This window comes from Corythoichthys intestinalis, chromosome 8, assembly GCF_030265065.1.
Source record: "Corythoichthys intestinalis isolate RoL2023-P3 chromosome 8, ASM3026506v1, whole genome shotgun sequence".
Taxonomy (NCBI): Eukaryota; Metazoa; Chordata; class Actinopteri; order Syngnathiformes; family Syngnathidae; genus Corythoichthys; species Corythoichthys intestinalis.
The window spans coordinates 42,382,760-42,405,740 of NC_080402.1; the positions used below are offsets into that span (position 1 = coordinate 42,382,760).

The window sequence follows — 22,981 nt, forward strand, 5'->3', positions numbered from 1 at the left end:
TGCCTCCTGGATGTTGTGAAGTGATCAGGAAATGTCCGGGACCCAGTTGCAGAGGTGGTTAAGTGTTTATTCAAATGGCAATCGTCAACAAAAAATCACCCAAAAGGGGAAAAACACACTACAAAGGAGTATTCGTGACGCGTGGTCTTCTCAGGAGTGAGGCTTCTTGCGTTTGTGCTGGAATCTTCTGGCAACTGGTTTGTGCTTGGCCTGCGCTTTAGAAGGCTCAATCAATAAGCCACAGGTGTTGCCACTTAGAAGACCGGTCCCTCTCAAACCCGTACAGCCTGCAAACAGGGAGAAAGGCATCAGCATGGAACAAAAAGGCTGGATCATAACACTGGACGCCTCCCTGGAAAGGTGTTCCGGGCATGTCCCACCAGCAGGAGGCCCCGGACACGACGCAGGACGCACTGGAAAGACTGTCGGCCTCGCGACCTGACTCCGGATTCAGCGGTAGATAATGGATGGATGGATGGATGCAGGGCCGGAGTGGGACTCATTTTCGGCCCTGGAATTTCATGCCTCAGACCGGCCCACTCATTTAAAATGATGTCATTATGCATACACGTGTTAAGTTCAGTGTTCTCTAAAGCCGTGTACTGTAATTCTGTGTATTCCAATTCAGTGCAGGTAATGGTTGTTTAACAAGGTGGCTCTATTTTAACAAGTGCAACACAACATATTTTGAACAAATTTAAAAATGGATTTAAAAAAAAAAACTATATTAAATGATACATTTGAAAAATAAAGTCAAACGATTAAAATTTTTGATCAAGTTAATTACAGCTTAAAAATTAATCGTAATTAATCGCAATTCAAACCATCTATAAAATATGCCATATTTTTCTGTAAATTATTGTTGGAATGGAAAGATAAGACACAAGATGGATATAAACATTCAACATAAGGTACTTAAGGACTGTATTTGTTTATTATAACAATAAATCAACAAGATGGCATTAACATTATGAACATTCTGTTAAAGCCATCCATGGATAGAAAGACTTGTAGTTCTTAAAAGATAAATGTTAGTACAAGTTATAGAAATTTTATATTAAAACCCCTCTTAATGTTTTCGTTTTAATAAAATTTGTAAAATTTTCAATCAAAAAATAAACTAGTAGCCCGCCATTGTTGATCTCAATAATTACTTATAGGGCTGCAGCTATCGAATATTTTAGTAATCGAGTAATCGACTGAAAATTCTATCGATTAATCGAGTAATCGAATAAAACAAATATATTTTTAGGTGAAGAGCAATTATAGATATACATGACAAAACAAGACATTTTATCATTTTCAGTCAATCAATGTCTTTATTTTTGATGTATATTGTTGAAAACAGCCAACAATTGCATCTCAGATGTAACTAGAATTTTAAAAAATGACTAATTCACTGCTTTCACTCAAAAAACCTTTAGATCTTATTTTAAAAAATATATATATATTATATATATATATAAACACACCTAAAAATGTCTTTACGCTTGATAACACACATCACTTAAAAGTTAGGATTTTTTCCCACGTTTTTCAATTCAATTTCTATTTGTGTCAAGCCATTTTTAAGTTCTAGTTAAGTTTTAAGTTAGTCTAAACTGTAAGTCCTGATAGGATTTTGAGTTTTGCACCGTTCAAAATAAATGTATGATACAGGCTGTATTGGAGCACATTAGGGACTAGTGCTACTTGGTGTTTTATCCAGCAATGACTACTGAGCTAAAATTGATAGTTAGCATTATTGAGTTTTTATTTGACACCCTCATCACTCCACAACGCTATGTTATGTTAAAGCCTGTATGTAAGACACGTTAGCCACGCATCGAAAGCGGTCTTAATTAATTGAAACCTAGCCCCCCGCAGTGCTAACGTAAGGTGAGCTAGTAGTGACAGTAACGTTAATCTTATATATTAGCGCTTAGCGCTCTTTATTAGCGTTTAGCGCTCTACTGCTTTAAGATGGCGGCTGTTTGCTAACGCTGCCCAGACGCGGCCTAGTCTGTCACTGCGCATCTAGTTCAACATAAATGTGATCTCTATGAGACTCATTGGACGCTAGCTGCCACTAACGTAGCATGAGCGGGCTAGTATTTAGCAACGTCGGCGTCGTTTGTAGCGGTTGTCGGCTGCAGTGTTTGTTTGTTTTTTGCTTCTTCCTCTACGCACGTGACATCAGCGCGTTGTCCCGCATTAAAAGTAGTCCGAGCAAAACGTGATGCTTAGAGCTGTCAAAATAAACGATTACTCGAGGTGAATAAAATTACTCGGATCAGTTTTTAAACTCGAGTTACTCGAGTTGCTCGAGTATTCGTTTCAGCTCTAATTACTTACACAATGCTCATGGGTGCTGAAGCCTATAAAATCAGTCACACCCAAGCGCCAGCAGAGGGCGGCAAAACTCCATAAAACACAACAAGTGGGCATGTCATTGTACTGTCATTTAAATCTGTCTGAGCAGGGCATGTGCGTTAATTGCGTCAAATATTTTAACGTGATTCATTTAAAAAATTAATTACCGCCCGTTAACCCGATAATTTTGACAGCCCTAAAATAAATGAATCAATAAGACCTTTTCTGCAACATCAAATATTAACAAAATGAGTGCTTACAGATAAAACAAACATAGCAACATAACAATATGAAAAATAAAGAATACGTATTGCACATTGTAACAACTTCTAATGATACTATTATCCATTTTCCATTTCCACTTTAAAAACGCCACGTAAATGATTACATTAATTCTAATGTTAACTCGCTGAACGACATGGCAATCCTACCTTCCAGCTCTGCACCTGTGGTGTGTTCATTATGGCTAATGCTTGCTGCTACATATCCCTTGTGAGGTGCTACAAGAAGCCAAAGTTTCCACAATTACATATTGTCGTATCACACGGTGCAAGTTGCATTTTATTCGCCATCTGGCCTTACCACTTTCGTTGTAATCCTCTGTAGTTTGAGGCAGCAAGGTCGTTGCATGAAAAAAATAGCTATTTTTGCGCATTTTGCCGATTCTTTCACGAGTGCTTTTCTCTTTTTAATTCTTATTTTTCAGCGCCACCCTTGCTCTTTTTATCCATCCGAGCACCGAATTAGCAGCTAATTTGGCTCAATACAGACTACAATTAGGGGGCGGAGCTGCATGCTGTATTTTTCGTCTGCACACGTGAGGATGAGTCTGGAAAAAAAAATACTGTTTGTTTTTTTTTGTTGTTGTTTTTTTTAAGACGGCCCACAGGGACAGCGGTAACAGAATGTAAGTTATACTCAGTGACACTGTCACAAATAAATACCAAACAAAAAATGATAACCGTGTAATTTTTTTTTTTATTTTTTAATAAAACCCGGACCGGCCCATCTGGCCGGCCGGCCCTTCTGGAATCGTCCAGAAGCTCCCGATTAGTCACTCCGGGCCTGGATGGATGTAAAGTATTCTGAGACTCCCAGGACTCTAACAAGCAGTCCTATGAGATCAAGAACAATTAAGGTTAACAACGATTTTTTTTTTTTTAAATATTACAACAAGGTTTAGAGGGAGCCCAGTGTTGACTAATTCGACATTGTGGGTTTTAGACACCTAATTAACAGGAGGTCCCAGTCAATAGAAATAAGACTGCTGTGTTGGCAAATCTGACTCAACCCACTTTGGAATGTTTGGGCAAATTTCTCACTTTGAGGTTTACAGGCTAGCACAGACTGTTGTGCTTATCCAACAACATGAGCTCATCCTCCAGGAGGCTGGTGCCAATGTTCTGAGCCTAGGTCTCTAAATTGGAGGGTTTGGGGTTGGATGGTGTCGTTTTGCCTTGTGGGCACTACTGTTACCTGCTTTGATGAAAGAAAAGTTGGAAATAAATTACTGAGAATTATTTTTAAAAGTGTTGGCAAATCAATGCAGGAACCAACACAGTTACCTGGGTGTGAAAATTTGTTTTCACAGTTGTTTGTTACCTTCTCATTCTTCACCCTCTGCTTGTAGAGATTAATCACCTGGGTCACGCTATCATTGGCCTCTTAAAAGTAGAGGGGGTGGGAGTTTTTTTTTTTTTTTTTCCATCCCATGTCCGAATGAAAGCCCTCTCTTTTATTCCCTCAACATTTTAGTTCCCCAAGGCTTCATTGTGGTATTATTGGCTAATCTGAATCATGTCGGTCACATTTTTACACAGCACTGGTAAAAATTCTGTTAATATAGGACAGTTGTTTTGTAAAACCAAGAATTCACCTTTAGCACTTGTTTGAGAATCTGTAGTTGAAGGGTGTATTAATGTTTATAGCCTTTGTAACCATGAGCTCCTGATTGGTCAGTGAATTATTCTCCTTGATGTTGCCCTCCAGCAAATGACTCAGAAGGATTACGCTCACTTTTACCTCTTTTATGGTGTTTATCCACTTTGAAGCATTCTTTAGCCTTTTCTGGTCCTAGGAAAAGAAAGTCTGTCCCTTGTCAGAGCAGTAATCCAAAACTAAAACTAAAATTTAAAACTTATTGGAGGGAACAGAAGAAAAAAAACTATTCCCAGGGGTAAGGTGGTCAAAAGTTTAGTTTAGATCATCCAATGGTTCTTATCATCTGGCATGTACACTGCTGGCCAAAAGTATTGGCACCCCTGCAATTCTATCAAATAATGCTCAATTTCTCACAGAAAATGGTTGCAATTATCTTCACTTATTTTGCTTGCAATTAAAAAACACAAAAGGGAATGAAAAAAAAAATCATTATCATTTTAGTCCAAAAATGGGCCGAACAAAAGTATTGGCACCCTCAGCCTAATACTTGGTAGCACAACCTTTCGACAAAATAACTGCAAACAACCGCTTACAGTATCCATCAATGAGTTTTCTTACAATACTCTGCTGGAATTTTAGACCATTCTTCTTTGGCCAACTGCTCCAGGTCTCTGAGGATTGAAGGGTGCCTTCTCCAAACTGCCATTTTTCAGATCTCTCCACAAATGTTCTGTTGTATTCAGGTCTGGACTCATTGCTGGCCACTTTAGAAGTCTCCAGTGCTTTGTCTCAAACCATTTTCTAGTGCTTTTTGAAGTGTGTTTTGGCTCATTGTCCTGCTGATAGACCCATGACCTCTGAAGGAGACCCAGCTTTCTCACACTGGGCCCTACATTATGCTGCAAAATGTGTTGGTAATCTTCAGACTTCATAATGCCATGCACATCGTCAAGCAGTCCAGTGCCAGAGGCAGCAGAGCAACCACAAAACATCAGGGAACCTCCGCCATGTTTGACAGTGGGGACCGTGTTCTTTTCTTTGAAGGCCTCGTTTTTTTCCCTAAAAGCTCTACTTTTGTCTCATCTGACCAGAGAACATTCTTCCAAAACATTTTTGGCTTTCTTATGTAAGTTTTGGCAAATTCCAGCCTGGCTTTTTTATGTCTCTGGGTCAGAAGTGGGGTCTTCCTGGGTATCCTACAATAGTGTCCCTTTTCTTTCAGACGCCGATGGATAGTACGGATTGACACTGTTGTACCCTCGGACTGCAGGACAGCTTGACCTTGTTTGGATGTTAGTCGAGGTTCTTTATCTTTATCTGCACAATCTTTCGTTGAAATCTCTCTTCAATCTTTCCGTCCTCATCTAGGGAGGTTAGCCACAGTGCCATGGGCTTTACATTTACTGTAACACAGACGTCTCTTCATCCTCACAGATTATGCTTTTGGTTTTAGTTGGAGGCGGTAGGTATGGAACATTACCGTCAACTATGGTATCCTGCTTGACAATGCCTGGAAGAGAACAGGGATACATATCAACTCTAGTTCAATAAACATTCTGTCATCAGCAGGGATCCTGTTTAAACTGCACAAAGACTTGGCCAAACGTTGCCCTTTCTTGACTGCCCACTGAGACTTTATCAAATGCAGTGTTTTCCCAAACACAGCAACAAACTGGGTAAGGAAATGTACTTGTGGTGTGCCATTATAAATTCTAGATATTACTTTTGAAATTACACGCATTGTAGGTACGTAGTTATTTAATGAGCTTGGTGACATAAACTCCTCCATACCTGGTGGTGTCATTTTACTGCCGTGTAACGTCACTTTGGTCTGCTGGCTGCCTTTAGTTACGGTAGTGCTCTCAAAGTTTTAAAAATGAATAAAGGTGTTACAACAGTAAAATTTTTCAAAATGCATTTTAAAAAATGAAGGCATTTTAGTAGGGCTTGATTGTTTTCATTAATTTTCTTTAAGCAAATTTGTGTCTCTATTTTATCCATGTATAGCATTTTGCGACTCCTTTCCATGTGAAGTGCTATGCAGTTCAAATAAAATTGACTTACCGTACTTGTTAACACTGTAGGCGATGTTAGGAACATGAGTCTCATGCTTGTTGCTCAACATGTACCAAAATAGAGGACCAATATGATAACACATACAGGAAAATATACACACTTCAACGGGGCCTCTGTCCACTTTTTTATCCTGTTGGGGGAAAAAATTGGTTCGTGATTTTCTCCAACATCTGAGTGACTCAACCTGTTTTCCCAACATCTTATCGGCAACACGAGGTATTTTGATTTCATCTGGCAGAGTAACTGTACAACTGAACATAATTTCTTTACTACCACTGGAGTAGGAATACCTGAGTACGTACTAGAAAGGAAGACAAATGCAAAGCATACCAAATGTGATTAGATCTTTGTCAAAATCACACAGATGAAAAAAAAACAGTGTCTGCTTAAACTAAAACCGCCCAAACTTATATAGGTTTTCATATTTTAATTTAGGATAGCATGCAAACAATGACAACAATTAATGGTGATTTTACGCAGAAATATGAGAAACTCCCTAAGGTTCACATACTTTTTCATACCACTGTAGTAACAATGTTAAAAACTACTGCTCACACTCTGCAATATTCACAACTCAGAAATAACAAATACAGGAACATATTTCTCTAACGACTTGCTTCTGTTAGTTAGGTTTAGTTGGACCATCAAAAACAAATAAAAGCATTGTAATATCCGCCCGAGTGCCAGTGGAATTTGATATTGTGCAATGTATGCTGATTAATTGCGTTAGACAAACTTGAAGTGATAAAGAGCAGTAATTCTTACCCTGGGGTGAGACCATATTAGGGAGCGCAATGTCCCAATGCAGTGTGTGATGTTGTAATCGTGTCGGTCGGGCTGAGCCTTGAATGCATTTCGTTATGCATGTTGTAATGACAAATAAAGAAACTAAATACAGTTCATCAGTTGACAAATTGTAAAATAAAATCCAATTAGGTAGGATCTCAATTTAAAAGATCGGGCATCCGTTTTCATGACGAGCTAATGCCACCTGTGTCATCAAAGCAAAACCTGTTTATATTTTACAATGAATTTACTATGAAAATAGTACACAAATGTATGGTCACAATATGTAATGGCCACAATACTCACCCTTCAGGGTCACTATTGAGTTGGTCACAAAACCCCTTTACATTTTGCCAATCGGTGTCCGTAGTCAAAGAATTGGTGGTCTTCTCTGCACAGTCAGTACAGAGCTGCAGGTTAATTTCTGACATGAAACTTGACAGGAATCTATCTGTCTATTCCTGATTTATGAACCTTTAATTTTTGATAATATGTAACAATGTGAAAGTATGTTTCAGTTGAGGCACATAGATCTGTATTTTCATTCAATGTCGACACATTTGATTTTGCACAAATTACTAAATAATCAAATCTACTTCAAAGAAACAATTTCTGATAACGTTATGAACGAAAATAACTAATTTGAACATACAATGTAGTTTATCCATTATCTTAATATATCGACTGAAGTGCATGCTAGTGTGAAAATTTACTGATACCGTGACTGCAGACACTCCTGGTTTTTTTTACCATGTTTATTACCACTTGAGCAATATACTGTATATGGCAGAAAACACTCAGATGACTTAAAGTTCAGCTCTGAGACCCCCAATTTGGCCAAATTTCAAAATTGTCCTATATGCATGTGTGATACATCATTGGAAAGCTTAAAATCTCAATCTTCTGAGGGGAGACACATTTTTGAACAGGAGGGCATCTTAATTTTTTTTTTTTTTAAACCCCGAAACCCTAACTTGAGGTGAGAGCATGAGAGAGCAAAATTAAAGACACCGTGTTACCTTGTTTCGATCCCAAAACTCAGTGTAGCATGTCTCACCGAGTGTCAAGACACAGCTGTGAATGGCCACAGCCGGACTTTTTGGGGATTTTATGGGTGAAACACGTTAATATAACAAGGGTCGTGATGCAGAAATCACAGACATCATGGAGTGGTCGAGATTTTGTTTTTAAGATAAACGTTTTTTTTTTCTCAATTTTTCTTTGTTTGGATCGATTATTTATCATCTAAAGTATCCGGGAAAATGCAGCAGTAAAAAAAAAAAAAACAAACAAACAAAAAAAAAAACAATTAAGCGTCAGTTTTGAGGTAGATATCCGTGGCCTATTTACAGACACAAATTTTTTCATTGTGACGTGATTTGTTCAAAAGTTTAAAATATGTGGGTGAATAATTTTATAAAGTATTTTTTTGTTTTGTTTTTAACTAAATATTAGACATCAATTAATGATTCTAAGATAAAAATGATAGACATTTCGAATAATAAATATAATTACTTCTTTTTGTGGCTGAGTTGAAACAAAAGCGGTGGCGCGATGTCTTTAAATGGTGGTCTCCAGGGTAAAAAGGACATATTAAAAATAGTTCAGGGGCTTATGCGCCATGAAACGGCTATGGAAGCATATAGACCTATTGTTCTATCAAACACAACAGTTCTTTAGGCTTAAAATACAGCAGTTTATCATAAAGAGGGGTGCAAGAACAGAAACTGCTTTTTCAGCCTTGTCTGAGTTTTCCGCCATACATACAATACAAAACATACATACATACAAAAAAGAACAAAACACCATAACGCCACCATAAGCATAACACTATAACATTAGATTTAAAGAAAGACACACGTCACAAAATACACTATATACAGTAGCCCACATGCACATGCATTAATAGTTTTGATTGCCTTGTTCTTTTTTTATTGTCAAAATATAACGCTTGAATTCGTTCCAGAATGCAGTAAAATATGGTTTCCCTCTTGTAAATTTGCTTTTATGAATATGAAATTACTTTAGGGAACAATTTTTGATACGAGAGTCACAAATCTGAATAGACAATATAGTTTACATTATCCATCATCTTCTTAAATCGATAAATCAGGCTAATTTCAAGTACATTCGGAATAGAAAAGCACACTACATTAGAAAAGGTTCTTTGATTAAAGAATATAAAGCGCTATTGATGTTGATTGTATTAATGGTACTGTTAAAATTAATTGGTTACGATCCTTTTTGAAAAACCAGGACAAAATGTGGTTTCACATCCAAAACTACATTTTTAACCAGTTGGGAGGTATTGAATTCTTTTTGAGATGTGATTTTGACCTTAAAAAAATTCCCATACAACTATCTATCTACCACCAACAGGTTCTGCTGTATTGGAAAATGATCTATAAACACAATTTCAGTCCCCACAATACCCCGTTATGGAATTGTCGATATATTCTGTTCAAAAATAAATCACTGCTTTATCAAAATTGGCTAGAGGCAGGAATTTGGTCAGTGATGCATCTCTTGGATGATTCTGGACATATTGCGTCTTTTGAAAGCCTATTTTCCAAACACAATTGGATTGATAAAAAGCAATATCAAAATCTTATCAAAGCTATACACCAGTCAATTATTAAGACGTCTTATAATTTGTTTCAAATGAAGCTAGAGTCAACACTTCGATTGCTGTTGATAAGTGGACACAGTATCAATGATGGTAAATTACCATCCATCCATCCATCCATTATCTTCCGCTTAGTCCGGGGTCGGGTCGCGGGGGCAGCAGCTTTAGCAGGGAAGCCCAGACTTCCCTCTCCCCAGCCACTTCAGCCAGCTCCTCCGGTGGGATTCCAAGGCGTTCCCAGGCCAGCCGAGTGACATAATGTCTCCAGCGTGTCCTGGGTCGACCCCGGGGCCTCCTGCCGGTGGGACATGCCCGGAACACCTCTCCTGGGAGGCGTCCAGGAGGCATCCGAACCAGATGCCCGAGCCACCTCAACTGGCTCCTCTCAACGCGGAGGAGTAGCGGCTCGACACCAAGCCCCTCCCGGATGACCGAGCTTCTCACCCTATCTCTAAGGGAGAGCCCGGACACCCTGCGGAGGAAACTCATTTCGGCCGCTTGTATCCGGGATCTTGTTCTTTCGGTCACGACCCACAGCTCATGACCATAGGTGAGGGTAGGAACGTAGATCGACTGGTAAATCGAGAGCTTCGCCTTTTGGCTCAGCTCCTTCTTCACCATAACGGACCGGTGCAGAGTCCGCATCACTGCAGACGCTGCACCGATCCGCCTGTCAATCTCCCGCTCCCTCCCACCCTCACTCGTGAACAAGACCCCAAGATACTTGAACTCCTCCACTTGGGGCAGGATCTCATCCCCGACCCGGAGAGGGCATGCCACCCTTTTCCGGCTGAGGACCATGGTCTCGGATTTGGAGGTGCTGATCTTCATCCCAACCGCTTCACACTCGGCTGCGAACCTTCCCAGTGAGAGTTGGAGGTCATGGCTTGATGAAGCCAACAGCACCACATCATCTGCAAAAAGCAGAGATGCAATGCTGAGGTCACCAAACCGGAAACCCTCAACGCTTCGGCTGCGCCTAGAAATTCTGTCCATAAAAATTATGAACAGAATCGGTGACAAAGGGCAGCCTTGGCGGAGTCCAATCCTCACTGGGAACGAATTCGACTTACTGCCGGCAATGCGGACCAGACTCTGACACCGGTCGTACAGGGACCGAACAGCCCTTACCAAGGGGCTCGGTACCCCGTACTCCCAGAGCACCCTCCACAGGATTCCCTTAGGCACACGGTCGAACGCCTTCTCCAAATCCACAAAACACATGTAGACTGGTTGGGCGAACTCCCATGCACCCTCGAGGACCCTGCTGAGGGTATAGAGCTGGTCCACTGTTCCACGGCCGGGACGAAAACCACTCTGCTCCTCCTGAATCCGAGATTCGACTTCCCGACGGACCCTCCTCTCCAGCACCCCTGAATAGACTCTACCGGGGAGGCTGAGGAGTGTGATTCCTCTATAATTGGAACACACCCTCCGGTCCCCCTTTTTAAAAAGGGGGACCACCACCCCGGTCTGCCAATCAAGAGGCACTGTCCCCGATGTCCACGCGATGTTGTTGAGGCATGCCAGCCATGACAGCCCTACAACATCCAGAGCCTTTAGGAACTCCGAGCGGATCTCATCCACCCCCGGGGCCTTGCCACCGAGGAGCTTACCAACCGCCTCAGTGACTTCAACCCCAGAGATCGAAGAGCCCACCTCAGAGTCCCCAGACTCTGCTTCCTTAAAGGAAGGCGTGTCGGTGGAATTGAGGAGGGCTTCGAAGTATTCTCTCCACCGACTCACGACGTCCCGAGTCGAAGTCAGCAGTACACCATCTTCACTATACACAGTGTTAATAGTGCACTGCTTTCCTCTCCTCAGACGCCGGATGGTGGACCAGAATTTCCTCGAAGCCGTCCGGAAGTCGTTTTCCATGGCCTCACCGAACTCCTCCCATGTCTGAGTTTTTGCCTCGGCGACCGCCGAAGCCGCAGTCCGCTTGGCCAGCCGGTACCTGTCAGCTGCCTCCGGAGTCCCACAGGCCAAAAAGGCCCGATAGGCCTCCTTGACGGCATCCCTTACCGCTGGTGTCCACCAGCGGGTTCGGGGATTGCCGCCACGACAGGCACCAACCACCTTACGGCCACAGCTCCGATCGGCCACCTCAACAATGGAGGTGCGGAACATGGCCCACTCGGACTCAATGTCCCCCACCTCCCCCGGGACAAGGGAGAAGTTCTGCCGGAGGTGGGTGTTGAAACTCTTTCTGACAGGGGATTCTGCCAGACGTTCCCAGCAGACCCTCACAATACGTTTGGGCCTGCCAGGTCTGGCCAGCAACTTCCCCCGCTATCGGAACTAACACACCACCAGGTGGTGATCAGTTGAAAGCTCCGCCCCTCTCTTCACCCGAGTGTCCAAAACATGTGGCCGCAAGTCCGATGACACGATTACAAAGTCGATCATTGAACTGCGGCCTAGGGTGTCCTGGTGCCAAGTGCAAATATGGACATCCCTAAGTTTGAACATGGTGTTCGTTATGGACAAACCGTGACGAGCACAGAAGTCCAATAACAGAACACCACTCGGGTTCTGATCGGTGGGGCCGTTCCTCCCAATCACGCCCCTCCAGGTCTCACTGTCATTGCCCACGTGAGCGTTGAAGTCCCCCAGTAGAACGAGGGAGTCCCCAGAGGGGGCGCTTTCCAGCACACCCTCCAAGGACTCCAAAAAGGGTGGGTATTCTGAGCTGCTGTTTGGTGCAGAAGCGCAAACAACAGTCAGAACCCGTCCCCCCACCCGAAGGCGGAGGGAGGCTACCCTCTCGTCTACCGGGGTAAACCCCAACGTACAGGCACCAAGCCGGGGGGCAATAAGTATGCCCACACCTGCTCGGCGTCTCTCACCGTGGGCAACTCCAGAGTGGAAGAGGGTCCAACCCCTCTCGAGAGGATTGGTACCAGAACCCAAGCTGTGTGTGGAGGAGAGTCCGACTATATCTAGTGGGAACTTCTCTGCCTCACACACCAGCTCAGGCTCCTTCCCTGCCAGAGAGGTGACATTCCATGTCCCAATAGTTAGCTTCTGCAGCTGGGGGTTGGACCGCGAAGGCCCCCGCCTTTGGCTGCTGCCCAACTCTCTGCGCACCCGACCCCTTTGGCCCCTCCCACAGGTGGTGAGCCCATGGGAAGGGGAACCCATGTTGCCTTTTCGGGCTGTGCCCGGCCGGGCCCCATGGGGACAGGCCCGGCCACCAGACGCTTGCTTTCGAGCCCCACCTCCAGGCCTGGCTCCAGAGGGGGGCCCCGGTAACCCGCGTCCGGGCAAGGGAAACCTGAGTCCATTAATATTTTTCATCATAAGGGGTCTTGTGAGTCATGCTTTGTCTGGCCCCTCACCTAGGACCTGTTTGCCATGGGTGACCCTGCCAGGGGCTTAAAGCCCCAGACAACATAGCTCCTAGGATCATTGGGACATGCAAACCCCTCCACCACGATAAGGTGATGACTCACGGAGGAGTGGTAAATTACCCAATGTCAAAATTCAAAATTTTTTTGTAGACGAAATTTACCCATTTTTGTCAAACAGAACTTCATTTTTGCAATTTTTTTCTGAGAAAGATGTTGAAATTATGAGATCCAAATTCTTTAAATTTCCAATTTTACCAAAGGCAAAGGACGTTCACTATAAAATGATTTAAAAAAGTGTGCCCCTCAGCAGAATTTCTAAGACTCTGTTTTAATTTGGACCACAACAACTGTGCTTTTTGTAATGAAGACATGGAAACGACTGACCATTAATTTTATGGTTGTAAATATGTTAGTGCATTCTGGGAAGATTTGTATGACTGGTTATTTCCTAAATTGACAAATTCATTTAGTTTCATATAAGAACATGTTTTATATGGTATCTCTGTATTAGAGTCATCACACGACTTGGCTATCAACATAATTATGATTCTTGGGAAATTTTTCATACATAAAGAATAAATATTTCAAATCTATTCCTAATTTTAACATTTTTCACCAAGAATTATGTCACTATTTTTCTTCATTGAAATATATGAAGTGGAAAAATGCTTTAAGACTGTGTGAAATTGTTGAGGAGCTTGACTCGACTAGTAGACCCTATAATTTTTTTCTTTTACTATTATATATTTTATATCTTGTTTTTTCTTTCCTCTTTTTTTTTTTTTTTTTTTTTTTTTAAATTTTTCAGTTATATGTAATTGTAATTTCTGATATTGTGTTCATGATTATTGTGTAAGCTTGTCTGTTACTTTTAAAGTTGTTTAACATTGTAAAATGCCACTTATGTTGTAATGTTTGTTGTTTGTTGATTGGGAAAAAAAAAAGCCATCATCTTCCTCAACCGGAACTACCATCTTTCGGGAATTTCCAACAAGTGGTCTAATCTCGCGATGTTTTATACTCTCGCGCGAATAGCCCAATGGGCGTCCTTTTCTCCCGTTGCGCCTCCACTGGGGTGCGGCGCGGAATCAAACAACGGAGTGACATTGTGGAGGTGACGGGGTAGACGACGACCAAAGCGAGCGAGGATGGCTTGTCACCGGCGACCGACTTGTGTAGTCGACAAGGGTGATTTTGACAAGGTTTTGTGAGAATAACTGGCTTTTTTCCTTCAGCCAGCGCCATATCAACCTCTGCGGGACACGGCAGAGCCAAGCAGCAAAAGCGTGTTGTGGTTCACACCTCAAGCACAGAGGAAATTCTGCACGGGTTCGAACAGCATTATCATCCCGCAGTTCTGCCAAAAAAGTCGTGAGTTGAGTGAGTTGACTGCCGTAAGAACTTTTTTCCTGGTAGGATTGAAACTAGCAGCTTGATAGCAGCTGTGTTTCTTTTCCATCTGTTGGCTTGGACTTAAGTCCAACGATGATATCTCAGTTTTTATCGGCATGACCTCGGAGGGCAGATAATTTTGTAACTACAATGCAATTTTTACGTAAAAAAAGTTTGATAATATTTGGCTAATTGACGGAGCGTCGGATCGGTGGTTCAAAGAGACATATCGCCGCTTCCATCGCCCCTCGGCGGTACTCTTCTGGTGATGACTGCTGATTCCTGTGACATCACGGAACGATGATGGGATCTCTGAGGGCTCTCCAGGAGTGGTGTCGTCTACAGTGTGAAAATTATCAAGATGTGGAAATCAAGGACATGTCGACGTCCTTTCGGGACGGCTTGGCGTTCTGTGCCATCATACATCGCTACAGGCCAGAGTTGATGTAAGTACACATTCCAGTGATAATGTCAGCATGATATAATGCATACCTATCCAACCAAATATTCAGAAAAGTTTGAAATGGTAAAGATGATTCAGGATCGTATTGTTTATGAGACACACTGACTCATTCATTCCCTGCCCATGTAGTATTCACATAGTATATGCTGAGTTAGGTGGTGAAAAATGTCTAAACACCCAGTAACGGCAATAGACAACCAATACATTTTTACTGTAACTGCTGGCAGTGAATGAGCATTGCCAACTCAGCCAAAATGTATTGGGCATCTATTGCTGCAATAGCAGCCAAATACTTTATTTCAAGAGAAAACCAAATACACAACTTGTTGTACAACTATAACTCATAATGCCATCACATAACCATAATTTTCAGACTATAATACGCTACTTTTTTCCTTCATTTTGAATCCTGCGGCCTATAGTTCAGTGCGGCTTATTTGTTGATTTATTTGGGTTAATAGGTAACACTTAATTTGACAGTGGTGTCATAAGACTGTCATAAGACCGTCATAAGTATGACATGACACTATCATGGGCATTACTGAATGCTTAAGTGTCATCCGGCACATTATATCACTAACTCCATTTATGTCCAGCTCGGATCTTTTACATCCATTGATTCAAAAGTGAGCTCATTTGCCGGATAACACTAAATGACATCTCTTATGAGCATTCATTAATGCTCATGACATTGTCATAACTATGATTGTCTAATGAGTCTTATGGCGCCACTGTCAAAGTGTAACCAAATACCATAACTAGCAATTAATGAAACAACTGGAACAGTAACTGAAGAAATAATTAGCACAGAACATGAATATTGATTGTTATTTACATTTGTAGCGCTGCAATGCATACTAGGAGGCATGTTGGACAACAACAAGTGTTGACAGCAGGTGGTAAATGGTGTTACACTTATATAGCGATTTTTCCACCTTTCAAGGCGCTCAAAGCGCTTTACACTATCTCACCATCCACCTACTGGTGACGCAGCACCAGGAGCAACGTGGGGCTCAGTGTCTTGCTCAAGGACACTTAGACGAGTTCATCAGGGCGGAGAATCGAACCCACAACCTCTGGGTTGGGGGACAATTACTCTACCACTGAGCCACGCCACCCCCAGGTGACAGTAGAGGTTGACTGTCTCTCCTAAGGGAGCAGTGATGGCCAAATGAAGCTTCTTCAAGCAATGAAGGCTTCATGGTGGTTCATTTGGTCTTATGACAGTTGTATGATGCCCCTGTCAAATAAAGTGTTACCGGTTAATATGTTTTGGTGTAAATATCACAGAATACAGTGAAGACAGCTGCAGCTTATTGTCCAGTGCGGCTTATCTATGAACAAATGCCGTTTTCATGCCAAATTTGGTGGGTGGCGGATTTTAGTCAGGTGCGCCCGATAGTGCGAAAATTACGGTAAATACAAGCTTGAGTAAAATTTAAAGCACACAATCCTGTGGGTTTAGAAATAGGATATCAGTGCAGTCTATTGAACACAAAATGAAAGTGGTTTAGAATTGACGATCCTATATCATCTATCGAAATAAAATGTACAACTAATATGACATACGGTAAATAATACTTAAATGCACTGAAGAATGGACTTATTTTACTACAAGGATCAATATTTTTCGTACTACCACACGGATGTGTGTTAATACTTAGAAATGGTGATGCTTAGACAAAATGCGCAATAAATTAAGTTAGAACAATCATAACTTGCCATAGCGTTCGTCATGGTTTCAAACATCAAAGTACATATTGGCAATCCACGGAAATCGTGCTACATACCAAAGAGGCATTTACATCTATGAAACAAGTACAGTACAATGGTACCTCTACTTAAGAACGTCTCTACATACAGAATTTTCAGGTTAAGAAGATAAGACGCCTCAATAGGAAAATATTGCCTCTTGTTAAGAAAGAAATTTCAGGATAAGAAAGGCAAAAATACAAAATATGACTAGTACTTGCAGCTCTGACAGTTGACTGAACGTAACATATTTACTGTATAGCTGTTCTGCAACTGGCTATTGCCTAGCATTCCTGGCATCCAATTGGCTAAGATGGACCTCTACTGTATGTGTATATGTGTGTATCACAGTGTCCTCCTTATTCGCCCCTCGTGTTCCAACAGCTTTACATGAGTGTATTAACTTTGTTTTTTTCTCCATTTTTGTTTTTTCAGTATGCACAACTCAGATTTTATGTTTATTGTGCAATAATCTAATTGTAACATATATGTGTTACATGTTTTGATGCATTTTTATACATTGTAAAAGATTTATATCTGAATTTTGGGGGCCTTGGAACAGATTAGGGCATTTATATGGAAAATATGTCTCTACTTATAGAATTTTCAAGTTAAGAAACTACTTCCATAACCAATTAATTTCGTAAGTGGCGGTACCACTGTAGTCACATACTGTAGGTGTTTACGTCTGTGCTACATTTTTACGACTGTTTTGATATGTGAATGAGATTGTAATGCACTTTGCCTGGAAGTTCACTGTGCTGTAATTAACACAGCCTGACAATCTCTGTGCTGCCCAGAACAACACACCAATCTCTGCTTTCATAAATACACACACATTAGATTGCTAAAATTTATTCAATGCAACATGATGGTCAATGGTGTGTGGGTTCCAGTTGAGTGACCCTTTCCCCATCAGGCATGTGATTTGGTGGAACAGGAGATATTTAGGTGTGCGTCATAGTGTTTCAGTTGACTCCTTCCATTAATAATCCTAGCCAGTCTAGTCAGCAGTCATGTGCTGTCAATTCGTTCATCTAAAAGGAATGCAACCACAAATTTAACAACTGCTTTAGTCATACATTAATTTATTGGACTGAAATTCGATCTGGTGTTACCCGATATCATCATGCAGTTGGCAAGATTGGTCATCGTAGTGCTCAGCTGCTGGTGTTGGTGTATAAAGTGGTCTTTCATGCTTAAAAATAAAAAAAGTATTCCTATAATGATGGTAAATAATGTTGTTTTTCTACATACAAATGATCAAATTTGCTATGGTAATGATTACAATGTAATATTTATTTATTGTATCACTGCGCCCATCATTCAACAAAGGGTATCAACTGTTACGCAAATATAACAATTGATTAGGCATATTGGTCGGTCATGCCAGGAGATTGATATAATGATGTAAAAAAAAGACAACTGTTGTTGTGTTACCTCCATAAGCGCTACATTAGTGTATGAATGAAGCTAACTCAATAATCCACAGTACACATCAAATTAACAATGTACTGTATAAATGATAGAGGGTTATGCTGTATGTATGTTACTTAGGCTATGAGGCGTGATGCCCAGTTCCGATTTTTTTGATAATTACCTTTTTTTGTGTGGTACCATTCAAATTGCAAAGATATACGTCTCGCAGTGTGACGGGAATGCGTTTGTGACGTCACACATGCGCACTGTAACATGTCCTCACGTGCCGCAGTCTTTATAGATAAACGGCAAAGTTTCAGCGTTTTATGGCAACTTTTGAGGATTTTATGGTATTTCACGTGTGGTTTCAAGAAGGAAAATGTGTTTTGTGCGCATTCGTCCACCAGTACTCGTGCGCTTCTGTTGTTTTTTTGTCAATCAAGGGATAAGCGGGAGAAAATGAACGAATTGATGGATGAAGTGGTGATGCGTGATCACTTGTTGATGATGTATGGGTCGCATTGTTTTTTTTTTAAATGAGTATGCCTGCTAACTAAGGGTGTAAATCATCAATTTCATGATGATACGATTGAGTTTTTAAAAAATGATATTTTCCGATTTTACAAAGTATCTGCCATGATTTAACTCGATTCAATGGCCATTGAAGAAAAAAGTCGTTTTTTTCTTTTTACAGGTTCTTTTGTTCTCATAACGAACAGATGAAGACACAAAATTCAGTAACAAAAGAAAATACCAAGTGTACATTTAGTGAGGAAAGAAAAGTGAAAAGCTGGCCGACCAGGACGAAATTGCCTCTGAAAGCACCACGAGGCGCTCCCGAGTCGATGTGCCCTGACTTTAAAGTTCATACAGTTCATATAAGTCCATTTCTCAAGCGGCAGCCTAGCGCCAGTCCCTAGATAAATCGATGCAAGACTATCAGACTTAATACAGCGAGGTGAGCACTCCCTGTTGCCGACCTTGTGCTGGAGCTAAGCAGTCTTGTTACCAGGTGTACATAAAGTAGACAAACACAGTGTTAAGAGAACAAAGAATGATTATGTGCAACGATATGAAATGAACAGATATATGTTAACGTGAATCAAAGTAAATATACAGTATATATTGACACCTGCAGTAATTTAATACATTATTATGTATATGTTTAACAGTTACATTTCAGCTTAAGTATCATTACAAAGCATTTTTGACAATTTTATCGCTGAAACATTTCAGACATTTGAATGAAAACTATTGCTTTAAACAAAATTTCATATCCCAAAAAATTACAATGTTAAAGGTGTCTTTGTCATCGCAAAACCTATTCATACCGTTCCATGTATCGTTTGACCCCCACTGCTAATTAGATAACATGGGTTCCTTTTTCGTCCAATGCAGATTAGCTAAAAATTGCGTGTTTGGCCCCTCTTTCTGATGATGCTAAATAATAGTGACCCGCGTGTGAATTTTCCTGTTATTTTCCCAACATTGCAGCACACAATAAAATGCAGGAATGTGGCAGCATTTTAAGTGAAAGGTGCAGGATTGACCAGTTGTTGAGGATTGTTTGAAAGGAATCCACACTAGTCCCTATCCTGTCTTCTAAGTGGAAATGTGATTCAAAGGAAATTTCTTTCATCCTCCAGAAAATGGAAAAAAACCAGAAAACATCTCCTGAATGGATATGAGTCAATGAGACGGAAAATATCTGAACCTTGCACAACAGTAACTCTGCGAGTAGCACAGTTGGTAAGCCCTAAATAGTCAGCTTTTGAGCTATGCCTCTTCCATTTGTATCCCATCTTGGCTCCCTGTTTAGCCGCCAGTGTGTACAGTAGCTGCAGTCACCCAGATCCATTCGCTCTGATCCAGACAGACAGCCTGTCAGGGTAATCTGCAACCAAGGCCTCTGCCTGTCAAACTGGATTTACCTCTCTAATATGGACCTTTGCCATTGTAGTGATTCTCTGCAACTACTGTGTTCTCTTGTGTTAGGAAGTTTGAATATATTGGACATGAAAGTACAATAATGTCAATTTGGTGTTTTTAACGGTGTATTTTCTTTTAGCCTTTGTAGCAGGCCGAACGAATATTTCTACTAGAAACTAATAATAAATTATGGATCCATGATTTTTGCTCCATTTACTATTGTGAAAACTCCAATCTTTGGATGGTATAGTTTGACATTTCCTACAAATGATCAACAGGTGTATAATGTGTGATACATAAATACATACATACAGTATTAACTATGTCACTCACAGCTGTACAGTTGCCAAAAATAAATTCTGTAATGAAGCACAGTCATGGTGACCTCATTTCACTGTCCATCTTGTGAGCGTGTAACAACTCGCATCATGACACACCAAAATTATCCTGAACAGATTTGGCAGAGTTGCAGTTTAGTCCTGACGCGTCTTTTTCTAGCGCAGTCTTTAAATTGGAGCTGCTGCTGATTGTGTTTAATGCACTTGGCAACCACTTTAAAGTGAACTCACATAACCTGTGTGCGTGTGTGTGTGTGTGTGTGTGGGGGGGGGGGGGTTGCGCACACTAGGGATGAGAACCTCAGGGCACCTTAGGATACGATACAATTAGCAATAGAAGGCTCCCGATAACAATTATTATCTTACTATCTGATTCAGCGATGATCGATACATTGGTCAGAAAATCGATATACGATATTCTATGCACAACATTTAAAATGAAAAACAAGATATTTCAACATAGAAAAAAATACTCTTTATTGGGTCCTTTACTAAACAATGACACCTATTCTGTGCAACATTGCTGTAAAATATAAATCTACTGCACAAATAGAGGGAACAAACCACAAATGCTGATATCTCTTGGAGAGATCGTGATGAATGGCACCCTCAATTTCTCGAACCAGAGGTGAATCTTTCTCTGCTGGAGGTTTAAGTTAGCAATTGAGCTTGGAGTGGAGCAATGATAGAAATCTTGGGTCTTTTTTCTTCGCACATGACCTTTGTTGCCACAAGCATTGGTTTGAGCGCTTCCGCCTTCTCTTCATCATTCGAGATATCAGCCACATTCTTCCTCATCTTAAAAACAACAGAATAAAACAAAAATGTTTCGCTCCTTAATAGTTGCTTTTGAGTTGAAATGCTTAATTTTTTTGCGTGTGTGTTTCCCGATGCCGGGAGCATATCGATAACACATTGGATGGCAAAATAATCACGATATATCGCCATATCAAGATGTTATCGTGTGCGCGTATGGTTTTCTGGGGATTTGGCACACTTGGTTTTTACACGTACAGTCTCTACAAGCCTTCGTTCCTGTGTTTTTTCCCGCTGCAGTGTTATTCAAACTTTGAAAGTCTTTCCGAGATGCCTTTACAGACAAGCACACTTTCAACCAGGAGCACCTCAGATATTTTCCACTTTTACAGCAGGATGTTTACTGGTGAGAGTCTGGCTTCCTTGCTCCAGGGCCTTTGTAATCATCATGGCACCACTACCACTTTTTCCTTTTTGTCCTTTTCCCCTGCCTGCTTCATTGCTATGTAGAAGGGGTTTGTACTTGCAAAGAGTAGCAGTTAAAAAGCTTAACGGCTTAGTTGGTCTGTCCATCAGGTGGCTCAAACACCTTTTTTTCACTGGTTTTTAACATAAGTAGGTCACTACGGTGTAACTCCCATAGTTGTTTTTCCGCTTAATAAGCCGGCCCAGACGAGACAATTTTTAACAAGTTCATGTTTTTTGTGTATCTGGTTGCAGAGACTTTGGCTCACTATCTAAAGATGACATCTATGAGAACAACCGACTGGTAAGTTAATTTGTTTTATAAGGATGTTTGCTGTTCATGCCTGTGCTTTCATTCAGATATAGCAATCATAATTAAAATAATATCTTGTTCACACCTAAATATGGGTAGTCTTGCCTTAAAATTATAAAGAAGGAGCACTGTTTTTTTGTTATATTAGTGCTGATGATGACATTAGCACGGACTTAACATTTTTCTTGTTAAGAGTTCCTCTGTCAGAAAGGGTATGTTCAGTGCTGAAATGGGAGGCTCCTCACTGTCAGTGTGAGCTAAACTTTGGCAGGACTTCACTGCTACTAACCTCCTTCTTAGCTCTCAGAAAAAGATGTTTGCTAAAGAACCAGAAACCAAATCTGCTGACTAATAAGTGAAAGCAAATCGTTTCTTATATCCCTGAGGCTTAAGCACGAGTAAGCTATTTCTGACTGCAAATGAGGAGCACATGCAATTATTTAAGTCTTTTTCTACTTTGAGTGTTCATTAAAGCCCTCCCCAGTGATCTTTCTCAACAAATAGTAACAACAAGTAATCAACTCATATTCGACCTGTTAAATGTCCTGGTCATTATGTTACCGCAGTTTATTATACAGTGCTGGTCGAAAGCATCCCTGCAATTCTGTCAGATAATGCTCAATTTCTCCCAGAAAATGATTGCAATTACAAATGCTTTGGTGGTAATATCTTCATTCATTTTTTCTTGCAATGAGAAAACAAAAGAGGAAAAAAGAGAAAAAAAAAATTATTATCATTTTACACAAAAATGGGCCAGACAAAAGTATAGCACCCTCAGCCTAATACTTGGTAGCACAAGCTTTAGATAAAATAACTGCGAACAACCGCTTCCGGTATCCATCAATGAGATTCTTACAATGCTCTTCTGGAATTTTAGACCATTCTTCTTTGGCCAACTGCTCCAGGTCTCTGAGACTTAAAGGATGCCTTCTCCAAACTGCCATTTTCAGATCTCTCCACAGGTGTTTTATTGTATTCAGTTCTGGACTCATTGCTGGCCACTTTAGAAATCTCCAGTGCTTTGTCTCAAACCATTTTCTAGTGCTTTTTGAAGTGTGTTTTGGGTCATTGTCCTGCTGG

General features: G+C 40.9%; 1 protein-coding gene across 3 annotated transcripts in view; it reads left to right on the top strand.

Moving 5' to 3' along the window:
* The first annotated feature begins 14,114 nt into the window (after nucleotides 1-14,114).
* micall1a (MICAL-like 1a) overlaps nucleotides 14,115-22,981 on the top strand; it is a 30,445-nt gene continuing 21,578 nt past the window's right edge. For all 3 annotated transcript variants that reach the window (XM_057844372.1, XM_057844373.1, XM_057844374.1), the window contains exons 1-2: nucleotides 14,115-14,912; nucleotides 21,844-21,892. In XM_057844372.1, coding sequence (XP_057700355.1) covers nucleotides 14,767-14,912; nucleotides 21,844-21,892 — 195 coding nt within the window. In that variant the 5' untranslated portion in view covers nucleotides 14,115-14,766. The remainder of the gene's footprint in view (nucleotides 14,913-21,843; nucleotides 21,893-22,981) is intronic.